The sequence below is a fragment of the Cotesia glomerata genome, linkage group LG9, assembly GCF_020080835.1.
Source record: "Cotesia glomerata isolate CgM1 linkage group LG9, MPM_Cglom_v2.3, whole genome shotgun sequence".
Taxonomy (NCBI): Eukaryota; Metazoa; Arthropoda; class Insecta; order Hymenoptera; family Braconidae; genus Cotesia; species Cotesia glomerata.
In genome coordinates, this window is record NC_058166.1 from 13,040,843 (window position 1) to 13,060,184 (window position 19,342).

Here is a 19,342-nt window from a genome sequence, read left to right on the forward strand (position 1 = left end):
CGCGTGGCGAAAAGTTAGAGCAATTTATTGACGCACACGAGTTAGAGATAATCAACAACGCGAGCGAGGGTCCTACATTTGAATCAACTAACGGCACGTTTGACTCGAAGAGCTCAAAAACGTCGAAAATGCAATTTTAAGCGCCCAGGTATGGCATTAACGGGAAGTTGCAGAGATGGCCTTCAGGGTCAACCGTTTTCCTAATTATTTTTATCTGAAATGCTAGTAACCGCGAAAATTTCGGATGTCGAAGCTATTGGAGCAGTTAAACGAGAAGCGAGAGAATTGTGTGCTCCAACCATAGCATTAGCTCCGTCAACGCCAATGCCAATAAGGTTATTTAAATTCAATCCACTATCTTTAATATTATTAGTAAATGCATAATATAAAGCTGCAGCTTCGCCAGATTCAACTAATACTAATTTATAGAAAGAAGTAATAACTTTCTGTTTACTTTTGCTGAAATAGCGGATCATGATACACATAATTTTTTTTTTCTTCAATTAATTCTTGAAGCATACAAGAAGCAATGACGTTGAGTACGAGTGATGTACATTTTGTGCGATGCAATTTGATGTCATTCAAAGTTTTATTCGATTTATCCAAGCTGTTGATTAATACACTTAATTCATCAACGGCATGGATTGAACAATTTTTTGCAATAAATGCAGCAATTCGTAATTCTACGATTTTGCGTTCTTCTAAAATTGTAGGTTTAATAAAAGTGTCTATTTTTTGGTTAAGTACTATAGTTTTATCTCGTTTTATTGCTTCTTTGTGTTTTGTAGAATTAAGATGATGATTTAAATTTTTTTTATGAGCTTCAAGATTACTTTTACATAATTTACAGTGGGCTGCTTGTGAATCACCGGGTACTTCTGAAAGCCAACCTGAAAAAAAAATTATATTAAATGGAGCAAATTAATATTAAAAATAAATTATTCATGTAATTATGATTGTTGATTGATGAATTCTTATTGATGTGATTTTTCTTGGTGCAAAGAATGTTCATATTAGAATTTTATATATTTACCTTTGAAGTTTACGTCAAGTTCCCACTCTTTTCTGTACGTTTGTACATACTGATTTTTATTTTTTTCTTTTGTCACTTTATTAAAAATTCTTAACCAGAAAAATAAATAAATATATTAGAGTTCTACAATGCTCAAATAGTAATTAAATATAAATGACATGAGGTGTCCATGTTTCCAAAGTGAAACAGTTCTAAATGTAAATATAATCAGTCTGTCATTAACCTAACCACGAATAGACGGATTTTGATTTTTTTTTTTTATTCATTATTGATATTGACATGTCAATATGTAAATATTTCACGAGATGGCATATCGATTACTATATTTGATGTAATAATTATTTTGTAAAATTAATTTGTGATTTTTACAATAGATTGCACTGCTTACAATTCTATATTATTTGACTTGCTCTTACTTCTTTGTGTATACATATTACTATAATATATTATTTTAATTAATCTCAGAAATTATTTATTATAAATAAATAATTATTTTTTTAATTTTTACTAACTAAAATTAAAATAAAATTATGAGTTATCTGCAAAATTTCAAGCCGGTCTTGACGCCTGATCGTCACATTATTACCTCGCGCGATGGGTTATGTCTTTTTGTAGACACTCGTTGTAAGTAAATATATAAATTTTTAATTGAAATTATTCAATTATTTATAAATAAAACTGACAGTTTAATAAAAATTTTTCTTTTAACTCAGCAAGAGTAGTTGTGTTTGTCAAATTGAAAATTTATCGACCAGTGGAGCAAATTAAGTCTTACGCATGAACGTTCTTAAACGATTTATGAAATTGAATTTAAATCTTGCGGTTAAGATGGAAATTATCTTTAAGCGCTTTCTAGTGTCGAAAAATATTAATTTAATATTAAATCAAATTCAAACCTACCGCGCGCGTATTAATGCTATTATTATTATTAATGCGCGTATTAATGTTTCGGACTTTTTCCAATTTGCACGTGCGCAATGACGTTTGTGTAAGAGTAGAAGAAGCCATTCCGAAAATACCCGAGCTACACTCTTGTTGCGACAACTGTATATATACAAATACAACGTACAATATATGTGCTATACAGCAGTGTATCATATTTACATACTTACGTGTTATCACTGTTGACTGTTATTGTAATGATTACGTCGTGATACTTTGAAAGCAATCAGGTGTGCTGTAACACCTTTCAAACGTAATATAATGTAAAGAAGAAATTAAAAATTGAGTTTGCAATCACCACTTGATTTTCATTCCAATTTCTTTAATTTTTGTGGCAAATTTAGTGCTGGAAAAAAATAAAAAATGATCAGTGGATTTCAAATAGCCTTGAAAAATACCATTGACGTTGTAAGTAATTTATATCATAATATATTCACAATTAATGACACTTAGATCAGCAGACACCTGATCATTTTTCATTTTTATTTAATTGTCAATATTCAATTTTTTTTCTCACAATTTATTTGTTTACAAATCATCAAGTGTGTCAATTTTAGTACCACCAAAATTAGCATAAAAAAATATAAAAATTAATTTAGCAGATATTTGATAATTTTAGGATTTTTTTTTACAAATAAATTAATGACATTGAAATTGATAAACATTGGAAATTTTTTCTAAAATTTTATAATAAAATTATTATAATAAAAATTTCGCATTTAAAAATTTAACAAATTATTACTGAAAATTTTTAGAATTTTTTTTTTTTTATTTAATTAATTTATCACAAAAATCGAAAAAATTGGTAGTTGTCAGTTAACCTCAATATCATATAAATTAATAATACTAAAGTTAGCCGACGTTTTTAATTTTTTGGTTTTTTTTTCAATAACTAAATTAGAACAGAAAAACATTTTTTTTTTAATTGCACTTACAGTTTTTCAAGTTTTTTACAAATGAAATTTTTTTTTTATTTTTTTGTAATAATTTTTTCAATAAAAAAAAATTCTAAAAATTTTTAGATGTCGGCTAACTTAATTTTCATTATAAATTATGGCAAAAAAAAAATTAAAAATGCAATTTTTTAAAAATAATTTTTCTAAACAAATTCGTTTCTTAAATAAAATAAAAAAATGGTCAAGTAATCGCTAACTAATATTAAAAAAAAATAACCTGTTACGTATCTGAATTTTAGATAGCTCCACCAGCAACACCAATCCAGGACTTTATCTACCACTGGAAGCAGTTGATGAAATTTTACTCCCGTCATAAAACAAATTGCAAGGTCTCGATAGAAAACACAGGCATTCCCCAGCACTTGAACCGCTTACTAGAAATTCTTCTTGCTGAAGAAAAAGAAAGTGACAACCCCGGGTTATGTTTGGAATACTTGCTCCAGCATAAGCTGTTGGATTGGCTGGCAACGTTGGCCAGCGCAGAAACACCTCCAGGAATGCGGCTAGTCTGTCTGATATTCTTCAAAAAATTCCTGGCGCGAACAAAGTTCCCACTTCTGCATCAAGCCGCTGTATATGGCCCAGTGTTGCGGTTGATCGGGCTCTGCAACGGGAGTATTCCGTCGCCGATCGAGGGTGAAGAGGTAAAATTCCTTCTGACGCTCTGCTTCCTAATATGCAGATACCCTCACCTGACGAACATCGTCAATGACTGTAGCAGTGTTCGCCTGGAGCACTGTGTGGTCAAAGGTTCTGAGCGACTGGATGTCCAGTCGGTGACGTACATTCCCAGCAGACAGCGGACGAACCACTCGATCAATCCCTTGTTCGAGCCACTAAACACCCAAGCGATAACTCTGGTGAATCCGAACCTCTTTGCTTGCGATCACCACCAGAGACGCTCGATTTGCACCGAAAGGTTCAAGAAGTCGGCCAAGTTCTGTAATAAGACCGGGAGAAAAGTCTCTGGTAGGTCCAATGAGTCGACGTCGTCAAGAGACACGGAAAACTCTTCAAGGTGTTCTAGTCCGGTTGAGAAGATTCAAGATGCTGCCTTGGAGACTATCGTTGATCAATGTGATTACGAGAATTGTGATAGAGAGTCTGACCGTGTTTCTTCTTCAGTATTTGATATTGACGCGAAACTCCAGGATCTTGAAGAGTTGCGACTAGATGATTACCGCGGGAACGGATTGCTAAATGATAACAATTATGCTGATGAGAAAGGTCAGAGTTTAGCAGAGTCTATTTCACCTGATCCAGAGAATTCAAATCTACTCTTGGATGCCTTGATAAGTTATTTGAACAGTGCTGTAAGTATTTTAAAATAATAATATTGAAACTAGCAGACATTTTACAATTTTAAAGATTTTTATCACAAATAATTATTAGCGCCAAGATTTTTGTCGCAAATTCAAAATAACAGTTCATATAATAAATGGATCAAATTTTTATTATTATGGCAAAAGTATTGGTCCGATAAAAATTTTTTTCAAACAAAAGTTGAACAAAATTTAATTTTATAAAAAAATTTCCCTTATGTTATTTCTTTAGAATCAATAATTTCACCGTAATTTCAAAAGTAAGATTCATAATTATTACACAATTTGAACCTTTCAATATGAATCTTAATTTTGGAATTACAGCAAAAATATTGGGTTTTTTTTTTTAAATCATAAACATTTTTTATACAAAATTAAATTTTGAACAACTTTTGATTAGTACATTTTTTTATAGAATCAATATTTTTCGCTGTAATATTAAACATTTAAACAATTTATTTTTTAAAACTGCGGCAAACATTTTGACCCTGAATATGACAAAAATTTAGTTACAAAATTCCACATGCAGAAATTGAAAAAAATTATAAATAAGAATTTATTTATTTAATAATTTAAATAAACAAACCCAACAGCTTAAGCCATTAACAAGGTTAATAGTTACAATAGCTAGTATATCAAAAAATTTATAAATTTTAAATTTATCAATCAATTTAAAGTTTAAAAAAATATTTTTTTTCATGATAATTTAATTGTTATAAAAATCTAAAAAATTTTCGGATGTTAATTTCAGTATCATTTAAAATTAATTTTTATTAATAATTATTTATTATTCATTAATAAATATATTTTTTAGGACAATACAGTGAGAGTAAGAGCCTGTGAAGGAATAATGGTACTAGCGACGCTTGAAGAACCAGCCTTTGCCCGTACAATGGCACAAAGTGACTTATCAAGGGTGCTTAGTGCTAGATTAGAGAATTTGTTTAATTGTATACCAGCTCATGTAGATCCTGCGGAGATAGATGAGATAGACTTCACGTGGGGACTTGACTCACCGCTCTGGACTAATGAAAAAAAGTTTCCAGGGTGTAGACAGGTCGCTGCTTATTTTATGTGGCTGGATTACTGTGACCAGTTGATCAAAGAAGCACATCCAGAAGTTGCCGCTGCTCTTGCCAAGGCTATCAGGTTGCTGTTTTTTGAAAAAGTTTTGACACCAGCGCTGAGTGATCATCATGTTGTGCTAATCACAGCTTTGGTGACTGAAACGCTTAAGAAAATTACTGGAAGTGTTTTTAATAGTGGTAATTTTTTTTATTTAACATTTCTTCTTGGTATTAAGAAGTTTTTGCATAGTATTAATTAATTAATTAATTAATGAAACTAAAGATCACAGGAGACTATTTTTTAATTTAATTTAACAAACAAAGGCCCTCGCCAGACAAGCCGGGGTAAAATGCTCCCATTGCAATCAGGCTAATTTTTTTCCTGAAATACCTTATACTGTGGACAACATTTCAGCCCAGTTTCAACTCTGAAATATCACGCGTTTTTGAGTAAAACATACTTAAGAATATTGTATTTTTTCTTAATTGTGGCCTAATATTTTGAAAAATCTTAAAAAAATATATATATTGTAGGTCAATGTAAGAGTAATACGTGCAAAAAAAAAGTTAAGGTGTACCATACAATTTTGACATAAAAAAATTTTTTTTTTTAAATATAATCGCATTTTTACCAATGACCAACTGACCCGATTATCGAGAAAATTTTTCTAGGAATACTAATTAGTGATATCTTAAAACCCATAGGCACTTTTTTTAATATTATCAAGTAGATTAAGAGAATAATGAATTTGAAAAAAAAAAAAAACTTTTATTTTTTTACTCAAAAATGCTTGATATTTTAAAGTTGAGATGTTGTCCACAGTATAAGGTATTTCAGGAAAAAAAAATTAACCCGATTGGAACGAGGGCATTTTATCCAGACTTGTCTGGCGAGGGCCTTCGTTCCGAACATTTTTTTTTTTTAAATTGCATCTTTAATTTTGTAAAATTTCTACATGGCAATTTTTTTTCTCATTTTTTTGCCATAATAATTTTTAAAAAAATTATTAAATATCTGATAAATTAATTATAATTATAAATTATTAATAATAAAATTTATTTCAGAGCTTGGATACTGGTTAGTTGGCATTGAACGAGTTCCAGTAGCAGATGTCTGTGAAACTTCACTAATAGAACGCCTGATAGAAAATTGTTACTCAGACAGCGATGACTTAACTCTAGAAACACTTAAACTATTTGAAGCGATCCTAGAAGCACGAAACGAGCACGTATTTCATTGTATGATCCTCTCATACCTAACATCTCGGGGTTACTATGACACATCAGCAGCAGACAGCGCAATAGCTTCCTGGAGCGACGAAGAAGATGAGCGAGAGCGAGAGAAAAAAGGCTCGCTTGATTTTTGTCAGGAACAAACTCACAGCCGGACTCTGGCGCCCAGCAATATTCACCGGATAATAAACTGCTTTTTGTCCTTGGTACCGCGACAACTGCAGAGTGATTCCGGTGAAGACGACTACGGACGTTATATGGGTGACTGGGAGAAGCAATACCAGCGCGCGAAAGCAGAATGTTCATTGTTTGCTTGGCCTTTGGAGGCTGTCTCTGTTGATGACTCTGGTAGTTATGACTCGAGACCTGAAGCTGATCATTGCTCATCTAGGTTCTACACGGGCCCTTTTATTGCCATGCTCCTTGACAAAGTTTCAAACATTCCTAATCAAAAATACGAAATAAACTTACAGTTGACTGTTGTGATTTCAAAGCTTGCTCTGTTACCTCATCCGTACTTACATGAGTTTTTACTCAATCCATTAGTACCTCTGACTCCTGGTACCAAGAGTCTCTTTAATTGTTTACAAAAAGTCATTAAACAATTAGTTAGTGATATTATTAAAATGCCAAAATATAAAGATGCTTTAAGAGAAACTAGAAAAAAATTATTACAGGAATCTTCACAAGATTTGTAAGTTAATTTTTATTCTTTTATTTATTTTAAGAATAATAATAATAATAATTATTATTACACTAGTCACAAAAGTTAGGGATATAAAAAAAATCCTAAATCTTGGGTGATTTTTAATGAGCTGTAATAAAAAAAAAAGCAAATTGTAGCTCCAAGTGTCTAGTTTCCAGATACGACCATAAAAATTTTTTATTATGTTTGGGTCTGGAGAAATCCTAAGAAAGCTACAAAAAAATAAAAATTTTCAAAATTTTTTCTCGTCTAAAAAAAAGTCTACGGGCTTCAAAAATTTTTTTCCATTATTTTACTCGAACGCTCTTAGAAAATTTATCGCCCTTCAATTTGACGTCATCAAAAACCCTGTACGATGATTTACCGCGGAGTTATCGTCAATCAAAGCAAAAAAATTCTTTTTAACTTTGATAATCAATAATTCTGGGAATAATGATCGTATAGGAAATCAAAGGAAGGTTTTGAAAAGTACACAATATTTTCTATAAGATACCGTGAATGGCTTTTGACGAAAACATTTTTTTTTAATTGAAAACTTTGACTGAAAAAAAGACAAAAATTCGCATAATTAAGGATATTTCGATAACTTGGTATAACTTTGCATTAAATGAATGAACGAAGGATATCATCAGTAATTTTTCAACTTCAGTGTCCCCTAAAATCCCTGAAAAATTCAAAGTACTACGATTTTTTTTTCATAGTACCCCGAAGCTTCAAATTCTTTATTTTTGCAAAAATCACTATTATGAGCAATTTTTAGTAGATTTCAGAGAAATCTATTGTATTGGTCCTCATGACGGAACTTTTAAAAAATTTTGATATATTTTGACTCCGTTCATCAAACTGATTCAGAAAATACATATGGTTCAAAAGTTCATTTATGTATGTATTTATATATATGGGATATAACGCAACTTGTCAGGACGATAGTGCCTACAATTAGCAACGGATCTCCACCAAACTCAACTTACTTCTTCTACAGATAAATACTGAAGTCAAGTTCGAAGATGAGCTTAATCGATCAAGTAATTTAAAAATGCCAGGATTTAAAAATTTTCAAAATCCTAAAAATTCATATTTCTTCACTTTCTTACTCGAATAACTTTTGAATGGAATAATTTATTGAATCTTTGTAAATTGCATCTGAAAGCTCTTTAATTAAGCTTCAATTTGAGTACCATGTCATATGTGTAGTCTCAAAATTCTGTCCTATTCCGCTATGCCAATTATGAAATTTGCTGTTGCACTGGTTTTTATTTTTGAGCTCGGAGAGCTCAAAATGACACTAAAATTATATTTTCGAGCTCGAAGAGCTCAAAAACGTTGTGAGTGAAATTTTGAGCGCTTAAGTATGAAATTAGCGGGAAGTTGCAAGCATGTCCTTTAGGGTCAACCGTTTTTCTAATTTTTTTTTTTTTTTTTTGTATACAATCCTAGAAGTTTTTTTTTCTATTCAATATGAAATCTACTTCCATTTCGGCTTGAAATCTATTTCCATTTCGGCTTCCATTTCATTCATTTTTTCAATGAAAAAAAATTTTTTTTTCTAAAAAATCTTTATTTTTTCAATCAAAAAGATAAATTTTTTAAGAAATTAAGCGTAACAAAGAAATAATGAAACAAAGCGTACCATGTGGAGGTGACTCGGTCGAATTTACGCTTCTTACACACACAGCGTACAAAAATTAAAAATTTTTTTTATATCCTTTAATTTTGTAACTAGTGCAAATGGATTAATTGATAATTTTTTTTTGTTGCAGAATAAAAGATAATATTTTGTACGAGAGTATTATAATAACGGAAGAATTTTGTAAGGAATTAGCAGCAATAGCTTATGTCAAGTATCAACATTCCATGTGAATCTGTCCATAATTATGTACCTTTATTATTATAAATATTTAATTAAATAGTTTATAACTATTTTAAAATACCTTAATGCACAATTATAAGCTTATTAATATTTAATACTTTATACTAGTCAAAAAAATAACATTGTAATAATAAAAATTATTATTTAATTAATTCATATATTATGTTGTGTTTTTTTCAATCAAATTTAGAAAATTTCAATAAATAATTTATTTAAATTGAAGAATAATAGAGGGTAAAATTTTTTTTAGTTTGCTAATTACTATCATCATAATAAATAAAATTATCAATTTAAAAAATTTCTTACTATACCGACTCTGTCAGTATTAAAGTCAGCCATATTGAATGTAGAAAGTAAATAATATAAACACGTGTCAAAATGAATGACAAACACATCGCGGAGTATTTAATAGAAGAGTTAATAAACAATAAAAATACGTCAATAAAAACAAAAGCTGTGAAAATAGTAGAGCAAAAAAGTAATTTTAAGAATAAAGATATTGTTATTAATTTAAATCCTCTTGCATGGAGATCGTTGATTGACAGAGATGATAAGTTGTTGGATAAAAGTACAAATATCTTGGATTATTATTTAAAAAAACAGTCATTAAATATTTCTGGTTTAGAAAACCAGTACACTGAGGTCAGTTTAATTTTGGTACTGAAATTAAAAGACATCTGTCAATTTTTTAGATTTTTATAACAACTAAATTATTATGAAAAAATTTTAATAAAAAAATTCCACATCTAGAAATTAAAAGCGCAAATTTTTAAAAAATCTTTCTTTTTTTATAATTAATTTTTAATAAAAATCAATACAATTGTCAGATGTCTGCTGAATTCAGTATAATTAATTTTTGAAGAAAAATTTTTTTATTGTAATTAATTTAATTTAATAAAAAAAATTAACCTTGAAATTATGATTCTAAAATGAAGAGACATATGATAATTTTTAGAATTTTTTCAACAAATAAATTATAGCAAGAAAAATTTAGTTTAAAAAAATATAAATACAATTTTTTAAAAATAATTTTCTAGACCTAGTTTATTTTTAAAAACAAATAAAAAAATTGTTGTGTTTGCTAATTTCTGTGTCATATTAATTTTATAAAAATTTATTTAACAAATATTTGACTATTTTTAGAATTTTTGAAACAAATAAATTATGTCAAAAAAAGTAAAAAAAAAAATCTGATATTTTATTTTTATTTTTGTTACAAATCAATTATAAAAAAAAAATATTTTTAAACAATTTGCACTGGTAATTTTTTTATTAACATTTTTTCACATTAAGGTAGTACGGTTATGAAAGCAATATTTCAAGAAATCCTCGAAACTTTGAATATAAGTCATTAAATACATAATACATATGCTGTTAAAATTTGAAGACGATTTACCACACCAAGCTCGAGATAATTGCAATTGAAAATGACATTTTTGTACATGTAACATAGGAGAAGCGTGGGAAAATGACAGTATTTTTAATTTTTTCCATCGAAAGAATTTCAAGACTTTATCAAAAAACTAGTAGATTGAAGAATATGATATTTCGAACAATTAAAAAAAATGAAAATTTTTACCATGTAGTTTTCGAGATTAATTAAAATCAATTTCACTTTTAGAGGATTATTTTTAGGAGAGGGGGTACAAAAAACAGCCGCTAGTCACTGAAACCGTAGTGTGTGTGTATATGTATAGAGAATATAGTAGTGACTAGTACAGTAACGTTAAAAAATCTTAACCTACAACCTTAGCTCTGTCGATACGTATAACATGGATAGCGAGTCAAAATTTTTGATCTGGATTGTCGCGGAGGTACTACCTTAATTTAGTCAATATAAAATCTTAAAATTTGACAGATGTCTGTTAATTTTATTATTACTGAAAAAATTAAAAAAAAAGATTTACATGTAGAAATTTAAAAAAACTAAAAATGCAATTATTAAAAAATAATTTTTTGGGACAAACTTATTTGTTATATAAAAATGACATTAAAGTTAGCAGTCAATTGATAATTTTTTTTTAACAAACAAATTTGTTTCGAAAAATAATTTAAAAAAAATTTAATTTTTAATTTTTTTAAAATTCTACATGTCAATTTTTTTTTTACCATAATTTAAGTGTTAAAAAAATTATTAAAATTAAATAAATATCTGCTAAATTAATTTTAATTAAATAAAATTAAAAAATTGTCAAGTAACTGCTAATTTAAATTTCATTTAAATTTAAAGGCGCTGAAATGGATCAAAACTGAAAAATGGGAAATCAAAATAGAAAATTTAACCTTGGGCAACGGCGAAATTTATGTCAAACTAAACAAAAGCTGTTTAATTAACAGCGTAATCAGAGATGCAATTAAATTAAACGAGTTCTATGGAAAAAGAACCGACGGTGGTAATTTTTTCATCAAGATAAATGAAGACACAGAATCAAGTTTGACTACAACGCGATTGAGGCTGCTGAAAAATACCTGCGAAAATGTTCTGAAGGCTCTTGGATACGCGATAGAAGAGAACGCGGAGCATAAGTTGTTTTTGACGACCAAGTCACAAGGAAAAATTGAAAATGGGTTTGACAGGTGTCTGTGTGGAGTTGTCAAGAATCCTGTCAGTAATGCAAAAGAAACTGGGCTGAGTTACTCTCAGTATTTGGAACAGAAGATAAAGCTTGTTAGAGAAGCCAACGATTCTCGGCCGGTTGATGAAATCGAGGACCAGCAGTTGGAGATGATTGCACAAGCTGTCATCACTTTTGAGTTCATGAGTGTCAAACCTAGTCATCCTTGTTTCATCAAAGTCGATTCGGATGCTGATAAAGCTGGCACTTGCAACCGTGGAGGGACTTTTGTTTTGTATAACTTGGCAAGGATCACTAAAATTCTAAACAAGTTTCAGTATGAAGTTGACTCTGGAAAGTATCCAGAGTTGTGGGATATTGATAAAGTTGACTTACATTTATTGGATTCAGAGGTATCTATTTATTTATACAGCAAAAGAAAATTACAATTAAAGAACTAGCATAATATAATTAGAATTAATAAAAGAAAATTTATTAAAAAATTAATTAAACTTTCAGGAAGAATGGAATCTTATTTATAATTATATTTATGATTATCCATTTATATTAAAACGGATAATAGAAATAGAAGCTAATGGTCACTGTAAAATACATCCACAACTTCTCAGCGCGTTTTTATTAAACCTCTGCCAAAAATTCAGCAACTATTACCGAAGATGTAGAATATTGACAGTAATTATTTTATTAATTTTAATTACTAAATTATAAAAATCAAATAGTTTATTTGATAATTATTTTAATGAATTCTTATCACAGGATGGACGTTCACAGTTGCTACAAGAAATGATGAGACGCATCTATTTATTAAAAGCCCTCCAAATAGTTTTCACTAATGCTTTAGAAATTCTAAACATAACTCCAATTTCCAGAATGTAAATTATTTTTTAAAATATATTAATTTATAAAATACGCAGAAAATTATTTATTCACCCAGACATTTGTTACAATTGGGCGTTTTATACAAAAATTTTGAAGACATTTAATTGCGAAGAAATTATTCTTGTTCTACTTCAAGTCTCATGATTGGCTTCGTTTGATTGCTTAGGCTCTGGTTCGCTGGATGATTTTGATTGAGACGAAGAATCGGCCTCAGGAATCGTTAGTTTATGGTATAATGAAATATTCAGAGGTAGATGAGGCGCTATTTGACTTGGATCCACAAATAATGAATAAGGAACCTGGGGATAATTTTTAAAATTAAGAAATAGTTAAGTTAAATTAAAAATATAATAGTAATTATTATTATTAACAAAATATCAGGATCACAGGTATTCGTAACACACAAGTTAAATCAATCTAAACAATCATTGAATTGCAACGTTTCGTCTTTATTCTTAAGACTTCATCAAGCTCTAGAAAATAATATAAAAATTAGTTGCAATTAAATGACTCTAAATTGATTTAACTTGTGTGTTCCAAATACCCGTGATCCTGATATTTTGTTATTTATTCATGTGGAATTGAACCGTATTAAAATAAAAGTTATTATTAATATTTATTAATTTATTTATTTTACCGTCAATTCTTCCACTTCAGCTTCTCTGCTCGTATATTCACGTATTAAATATTTTTTATGGAATTCATGGTATATTCTGGTGTCATTGACTTTCATCATTACATTGTCGATTCTCAGAAAATATCTTAATAAAATGAATAAACTTCCAGGCATTACTCTCTGCAAGATAAATATTTAAATAATTATTTAATTAGATAATACTGTTTATGTTATTCATTATTCATCTTATGGTGCTTGGTGATTTCGATTTCAATTCCCCGTGTTTTGTGAATCGATATGGAATATCAGTATGTGATTTAAAATCTAATTTTATACGCTCCTGACAAGAACACTTTAAACTCAACCAGTTTAATTTTATTTATAATTCTCATGATAAATGTCTTGATTTGGTTTTTTCTAACTTAAATTGTTCTGTGGAGTCACTAAAAAGTAACGAAACTTATTCGCTACTCTCCTGAACACCATGAACTAAACTTTAATCTCTTCTGCTCCTCTATATCGTTTAATGAATGCCTTTAACAATTTTTATAAAATTGATAACAGCTTTGATGTTTATCAGATAAATAATGTTGATTGTTTCTCGAAACTATGTTTATCAAATAGAGACTGAGTCAGAACACTTTATATACTTACTTATTACACTAAATACGGACTTATTACTATTAATATTACTTATAAGTACTATTATTAAATATAATGTAACTGTTATTTTTTTTCTAATGGAACCTACTTAATGGCTTTGCTGTAGGGTTCAATGTATTTTTAAAAAAAAAAATAAAATTATTGATCTTACAATTTTTACTGTCAAAGAAGCTATTCCATTATCATGAAGCTCATCTTCAAAAAGTGTAAGCTCATGATAAAACAAAATTTTATCCTTCCTCTTGAGCTTTTCCAAATCAATTCTCTCATCAGTTTCCTCAATTTGAAAACCTTTACAAGTGCCCATGTATTCGGTGGTGAAAGTCCAGTCAAATGGTTTTACCTTCTTTTGAAGATATTCTTTGCAATTTGATCTAGTAGGTTTAAACATATAAATAATTAAAATAAAACTCATAAAAAAATTAGGAAAACGGTTGACCCTAAAGCCCATCCCTGCAACTTCCCGCTACCTCCATACCTAAGTGCTCAACAATTCACTTATTTTTTAAGCTCTTCGAGCTCAAAAATATAATTTATGTGTAATTTTGAGCTCTCCGAGCTCAAATAAATCGTTATTTTGTGCTTTTGAGCTCTTCGAGCTCAAAAGGCTAATGGAAGTTTTATAGAACACTATTTTTTTAATTTTCAAACCGCAATAACTTTTGAATGAATTAACCGATTTTCTTGCGGTTTACGGCATTCAACGCAGTTTTTTGAGCTCTTTGGAAAATCTTTAAGCGTAAACGCTTATTTTTAAGATTTCTCAAAATTGATCGACTTAAATTTTGTAAATTAGTATCAGAATTTTAGGGGCAAATGAACTCTTCAGAACGCCGCTTATTTCGATCGAATCGGATGATCCGTTCAAAAGTTATGAGAGATTTACATACACACACACACACTTGGGGCAGAGGAGAAACTGCTACCAGGCGCGTCTCCCCGTAGCGGATGGGAGAACGCTCGCTGTACCTGGTACAGAGGGTAGGAGCCAAATAAAATACGTTCCCGTGGACAAAACTCCCCTTTAATGGGTTGGTCACACTAACTGACCTAACAAGACGATCGTTCCCTGCTGTGACCCACTGGGAGTGACCGGAACCTCGTGTCGTAGTTTCTGACGATGCAGGCCACGGCTGATGTGAGCTTGCTCTGCCAAGGTGTAAGCTGCAGCAGTGGATCAGGAGCCAGCCACTTCGGGCCTTGATCAGGAAGTACGCAGTGAGTGTTAGAGATCGGAATCTTCACCGCTCCGAGCGAGTCTAGTCCGTCCGTGTATTCCGGGACTGGCTAAGTGTCGGCTAGGCCTCAGAGAACTGGGGTAGGAGTACTATCTCCGAGGGTACACCTGTTCCTAGTTATGACAACCCGCTCCACTCCGTACGATGCGCTGGTGAATTTAAAAGTATGAGTAAAATTCAGGAAAACAACAATAGTGAAAACGGGTCTCATGCCCAACAAGCAGCGATTGAAGCAGTGACCAAGACGACCAGCGTAGCCAATGCCCTCCAGAGATTCAAGAAACTTGATGAAGAATGGCGTTTAACAGTACGACGCACTTCTCGCACTACACCGGAGAGAAGCATTCAAGCAACTGTCGTGAATGAAGAAGCAATGGACACTGGAGCCGAAGGTGACGGTGAATCAGTCGCGGAAGACAGAAGCAGAACTAGCAGCAAGTCAACTAAGAGAAAAGATCGATCTTCTCCCGACCCAACGATCTGCCAAGTTGTGAAGAAAAAGGACCTGAAACCAAGCCCTCCGAAAAACACGGCAGTGCAGAACGCCGGAAAAAAAGAGGTGACTGAATGACAGAAGGTCCAATCCAAGAAGGAGAAGAAGGAGTAAGCGAGAGAGCGGTTACCAAAACAACCGGTGAACAAATCTCAGCCGGAGCCTAAGCGGGAAAAACCGCGAAAATTCACCAAACCAGATGCCTTAATTATTCGACCCGTTGAGAAGGCAAAATATGCCGAGATACTGCGTCGGATTAAAAAAGATGTCCCACCAGATCAGACCCGTGACGTCGTTGACAAGGTTCAAAAGACAAATGATGGGAATATGCTCATTACGCTTTTCAGAAAGACCGCAGACAAAGGACAAGCTTTGCTGAAGACCATCAAGAGCATCCTTAAAGAAGAAGCACAAGTCATCTGTAAAGGCCCAGAAGAACAGCTTGAAATCCGGGACATTGACGACGAAACTGCCTTACAGGAGGCAGCTGGAAATGACTACGAAATACCTGAAGATGTCATTAAAATTCGTCCGGCCTACAGAGAAGAGGTACTCAAACTGCTTCGGTACGATTGCCAGCAGCAATAGTGCAGAAGATACTCGGAAAGACAGGCAAAATAAGGATTGGCTGGGTAAATTGCCGTGTCAGAGCAGTTAAGACACCACTACGATGCTATAAGTGCTGGCACTTTGGGCACACTACTGCCCAATGTAAAAGCGAAGTCGACCGATCTGGGCTTTGCATCAAATGTGGGCAAACAGGTCATCAAGCTGCTCAATGCCCAAATAAAGTGAAATGTGCGTTATGTGCGGAAAAACCTGGCTCTCAGGACACTGCTCACCGGTCTGGTTCTGGCCGATGCCCAGTCTTCCAAGAAGCACTCCAGAAGCTGACAAATAAATGAACATGAGGATACTGCAGCTTAACATCAATCACTGCGAAGCTGCGCATGACCTGCTTATGCAGACAGTACGGGAATTAAAGCTCAACGTTGTGCTTTTATCGGAGCCATATAAACATTTAGCTGGACAACCTTGGGAGACGGATATCACCACGAAAGCTGTGATCTGGGCTTGTGGTATGCTCCCTTTCCAGAGTGTAGCTACCAATGGCAGCGCTGGCTTTGTAGCAGCATCAGTAGATTGCATCCGTTTTTACAGCTGCTACGCACCACCTAGCCTCTCAATTGCTGAGTTTACTGACTTCTTGGATCGACTGACCGAGGACGCGAAGCAACATCATCCAGTGGCGATAGCCGGGGACTTTAACGCCTGGGCAGTGGACTGGGGCAGTAAGCAGACTAATGCACGAGGAAGAGAGCTGCTAGAAGCTCTTTCTACACTAGATGTAGTCTTGCTCAACAGTGGTGACACGCCGACCTACACCAAAGGTGACGCAAGCTCGATTGTAGACGTCACTTTTGTCAGTACCAGCCTTGCTAAAGGTAACACTAAATGGAAGGTACTGGACATCTACTGGACATCTGGGAAACGTCAAACGACCAGAACCTCAGGGGGCCTTTCAAGCAATTTAACACCGTCGGTTGGAAGGTGAAATCTCTTGACCCAGAAGTATTGCTAACAGCCCTCGATAGTGATCCGATAGAGACTGGATGTGCAGAAGAACATACTAAGGCCCTGATGATGCGAGTAACACAAGCTTGTGATGCCAGTATGCCTCGCAAACGTGTTATGAATTCAAGACCTGCGGTACACTGGTGGAATGATCATATCAGCAACCTCCGTAAAGAGTGTCATCGAAAGAGAAGAATATCACAGCGTGGCTATCAACGACCTAACTCTGCAGTGCTGATCGCAGAGTACAAAAAAGCTCGTCGTGAACTTAATAAGGCCATAAAAGAGAGCAAAGGAAGATGCTGGAAAGAGCTCATATACGAGGTCGACAAAGACGTGTGGGGTCGGCCGTATAAGGTGGTCATGACGCACCTGAAGAAACAACAAATGCCGTCACCTACGTGTCCCCAACTCCTTCAGAAAATCGTCACTGCGCTGTTTCCACAGCAACACAGTCTCAATTATCAGTCAACGCAAGATGAACTGGACGACATTCCACCTGTCACTGAAGAAGAATTGTTGGAGGCCTGTAATCGGGTAGGAAATAATAAAGCTCTGGGATTGGACGGAATCCCTAATATAGCCGTAATAATGAATAATCCGTAAAAAGGATTCCCCCCCCCTTAAAAAAAAAAAAAAAAAAAAAAACAACAACAACACACACACACACACACATACAGACACGGTGACATCACCGCGGAAATAGTCAGGAAAGCTTCCTAGGACCTCAAAACGTCGAGATCTGATGAAAACTCGATTTTCGAAAAACGGGGTGAAAACAATAACTTCCCGTTAAAAAAAAAAAATAAAAATATAATATGATACTGAAATCATCTGACAATATTTTTTATTAATTAAATTAAAATTTTTAAAAATTACACTTATAATTTTTCGAATGTTCTACATGTAGAATTTTTATTTTATTTTTTTTTTTTTTGTAATTTTTTTAACAAAAACATCCCAAAAATTGTCAAGTGTCTAATAATTTAATTTTATGACACTGAAATTAGCAGATTCTTGACAATTTTTTTATTTTTCTTGAAAGTTGAACTAGATCTAGAAAATTATTTTTAAAAAATTGCATTTATAATTTTTTTAAGCTTCTAAAAATGAAATTTTTTATACTAACTTTTCTTGCTATAATTTATATATTAAAAAAAATTTTTTAATTTATCAGATGTTTCTCAAATTCAGTATCATTTAATTTTCATAAATATAAATACCGTGATTCTTGCCAAGCATCAGCACAAGCCAATTTCACATTAATGTTCCCATTGGCGACAAGTTTTAACGCATCAAGCGCATTGAAGTTAAGCTCGGCTTTTCCATGATGCTTCAAAGTCAAAATATTGTTGGGGAATACCATGTCCGGCATGTGAGGCATCTCCAACGCTCTGTTGTACCTGCAAAAATTATTGATAGTCAAGACAAAAAAAATTTCAATAAAAAAAGGAATTATAATTAAAATTCATAAAATTTTGTGAACTTACTCGCAAAATTGACAAGGATCACTATCAGCAGGACAAGATTCTTCATGTTTGGAGCACTTGGAGTGCAATATATGGGACTGAGTGTACTTTATCTGCCAGGGAGGAAAGATATGTTCCTCTTGGTTGACAGGTAACCGCCGTATGTCAATACCTCCGTGTACTTTAACTGTTGTCATACCTAACAAATGATAAATTGTCATTAGAAAATATTTTTAACCTTAAATAAAAAAATTTTTTATAAATTCAGTTTGATATTAATAATTTTCAGTGATTATTGATTTATTTTAACAAAAAATGATTACTTACTGATAAGGTAGACAAGTTTTGATTTAAAAATTTCATAAATATTCTAGAAGATTAGAAGTATTTTGAACAATTACATTCGTTGAATTATTAAAAATTCTTGAATTGTTTGTGTTTTGATACAAAGATTAGTCATTTATATATTTTAATATTGAGTTTCGCCATTGAGCGAGCCACTGGTTAATTTTAACTATTTTTCAGTTAGTTGTTTAAAAAAGTTTTTAAAAGTTTAAAACTATTTGCATATTTAATTTTCATAAATATTAATTTCATTAAAACAAAATTTTTTATTTGCACAATTAAAACTCAAGATAATTGAAAAATTAAAATTTTTCATGATGTAATTTTTCAATCAAATAAATTACTACAAAAAAAGTATT

General features: G+C 31.9%; 3 protein-coding genes across 3 annotated transcripts; 2 read left to right on the forward strand and 1 right to left on the reverse strand.

Annotated features, from left to right (window-relative positions):
- The first annotated feature begins 2,065 nt into the window (after window positions 1–2,065).
- LOC123271245 (FHF complex subunit HOOK interacting protein 2A-like) lies at window positions 2,066–9,283 on the forward strand. The gene is made up of 5 exons (XM_044737514.1): window positions 2,066–2,383; window positions 3,171–4,244; window positions 5,068–5,518; window positions 6,386–7,247; window positions 9,020–9,283. The coding sequence occupies exons 1-5, from the start codon at window positions 2,339–2,341 to the stop codon at window positions 9,117–9,119; spliced, it is 2,532 nt and encodes an 843-aa protein (XP_044593449.1). The 5' UTR covers window positions 2,066–2,338; the 3' UTR covers window positions 9,120–9,283.
- A 164-nt stretch (window positions 9,284–9,447) lies between these two features.
- Window positions 9,448–12,679, forward strand: LOC123271255 (DALR anticodon-binding domain-containing protein 3). Its single transcript, XM_044737530.1, has 4 exons — window positions 9,448–9,771; window positions 11,360–12,097; window positions 12,204–12,377; window positions 12,462–12,679. The coding sequence occupies exons 1-4, from the start codon at window positions 9,508–9,510 to the stop codon at window positions 12,579–12,581; spliced, it is 1,296 nt and encodes a 431-aa protein (XP_044593465.1). The 5' UTR covers window positions 9,448–9,507; the 3' UTR covers window positions 12,582–12,679.
- LOC123271261 (TIP41-like protein) lies at window positions 12,604–19,119 on the reverse strand. The gene is made up of 6 exons (XM_044737538.1): window positions 18,966–19,119; window positions 18,660–18,837; window positions 18,393–18,572; window positions 14,015–14,237; window positions 13,222–13,380; window positions 12,604–12,883 (listed from the first exon to the last, which is right to left on the reverse strand). Exons 2-6 carry the CDS (start codon window positions 18,833–18,835, stop codon window positions 12,716–12,718), a joined length of 906 nt encoding a protein of 301 aa, XP_044593473.1. The 5' UTR covers window positions 18,836–18,837; window positions 18,966–19,119; the 3' UTR covers window positions 12,604–12,715.
- Between the last annotated feature and the right edge of the window lie 223 nt (window positions 19,120–19,342).

Coding starts and splice junctions, on each gene's coding strand:
- LOC123271261 (XM_044737538.1), bottom strand. CDS start 18,835: ATGACAACAGTTAAAGTACACGGAGGTATTGACATACGGCGGTTACCT. Junction 18,573..18,659: donor GATCCTTGTCAATTTTGCGA/GTAAGTTCACAA, acceptor TAATTTTTGCAG/GTACAACAGAGCGTTGGAGA. Junction 14,238..18,392: donor GATGCTTGGCAAGAATCACG/GTATTTATATTT, acceptor TAAACCTACTAG/ATCAAATTGCAAAGAATATC.
- LOC123271255 (XM_044737530.1), top strand. CDS start 9,508: ATGAATGACAAACACATCGCGGAGTATTTAATAGAAGAGTTAATAAAC. Junction 9,772..11,359: donor TAGAAAACCAGTACACTGAG/GTCAGTTTAATT, acceptor TTAAATTTAAAG/GCGCTGAAATGGATCAAAAC. Junction 12,098..12,203: donor TACATTTATTGGATTCAGAG/GTATCTATTTAT, acceptor TTAAACTTTCAG/GAAGAATGGAATCTTATTTA.
- LOC123271245 (XM_044737514.1), top strand. CDS start 2,339: ATGATCAGTGGATTTCAAATAGCCTTGAAAAATACCATTGACGTT. Junction 2,384..3,170: donor TGAAAAATACCATTGACGTT/GTAAGTAATTTA, acceptor TCTGAATTTTAG/ATAGCTCCACCAGCAACACC. Junction 7,248..9,019: donor CAGGAATCTTCACAAGATTT/GTAAGTTAATTT, acceptor TTTTTGTTGCAG/AATAAAAGATAATATTTTGT.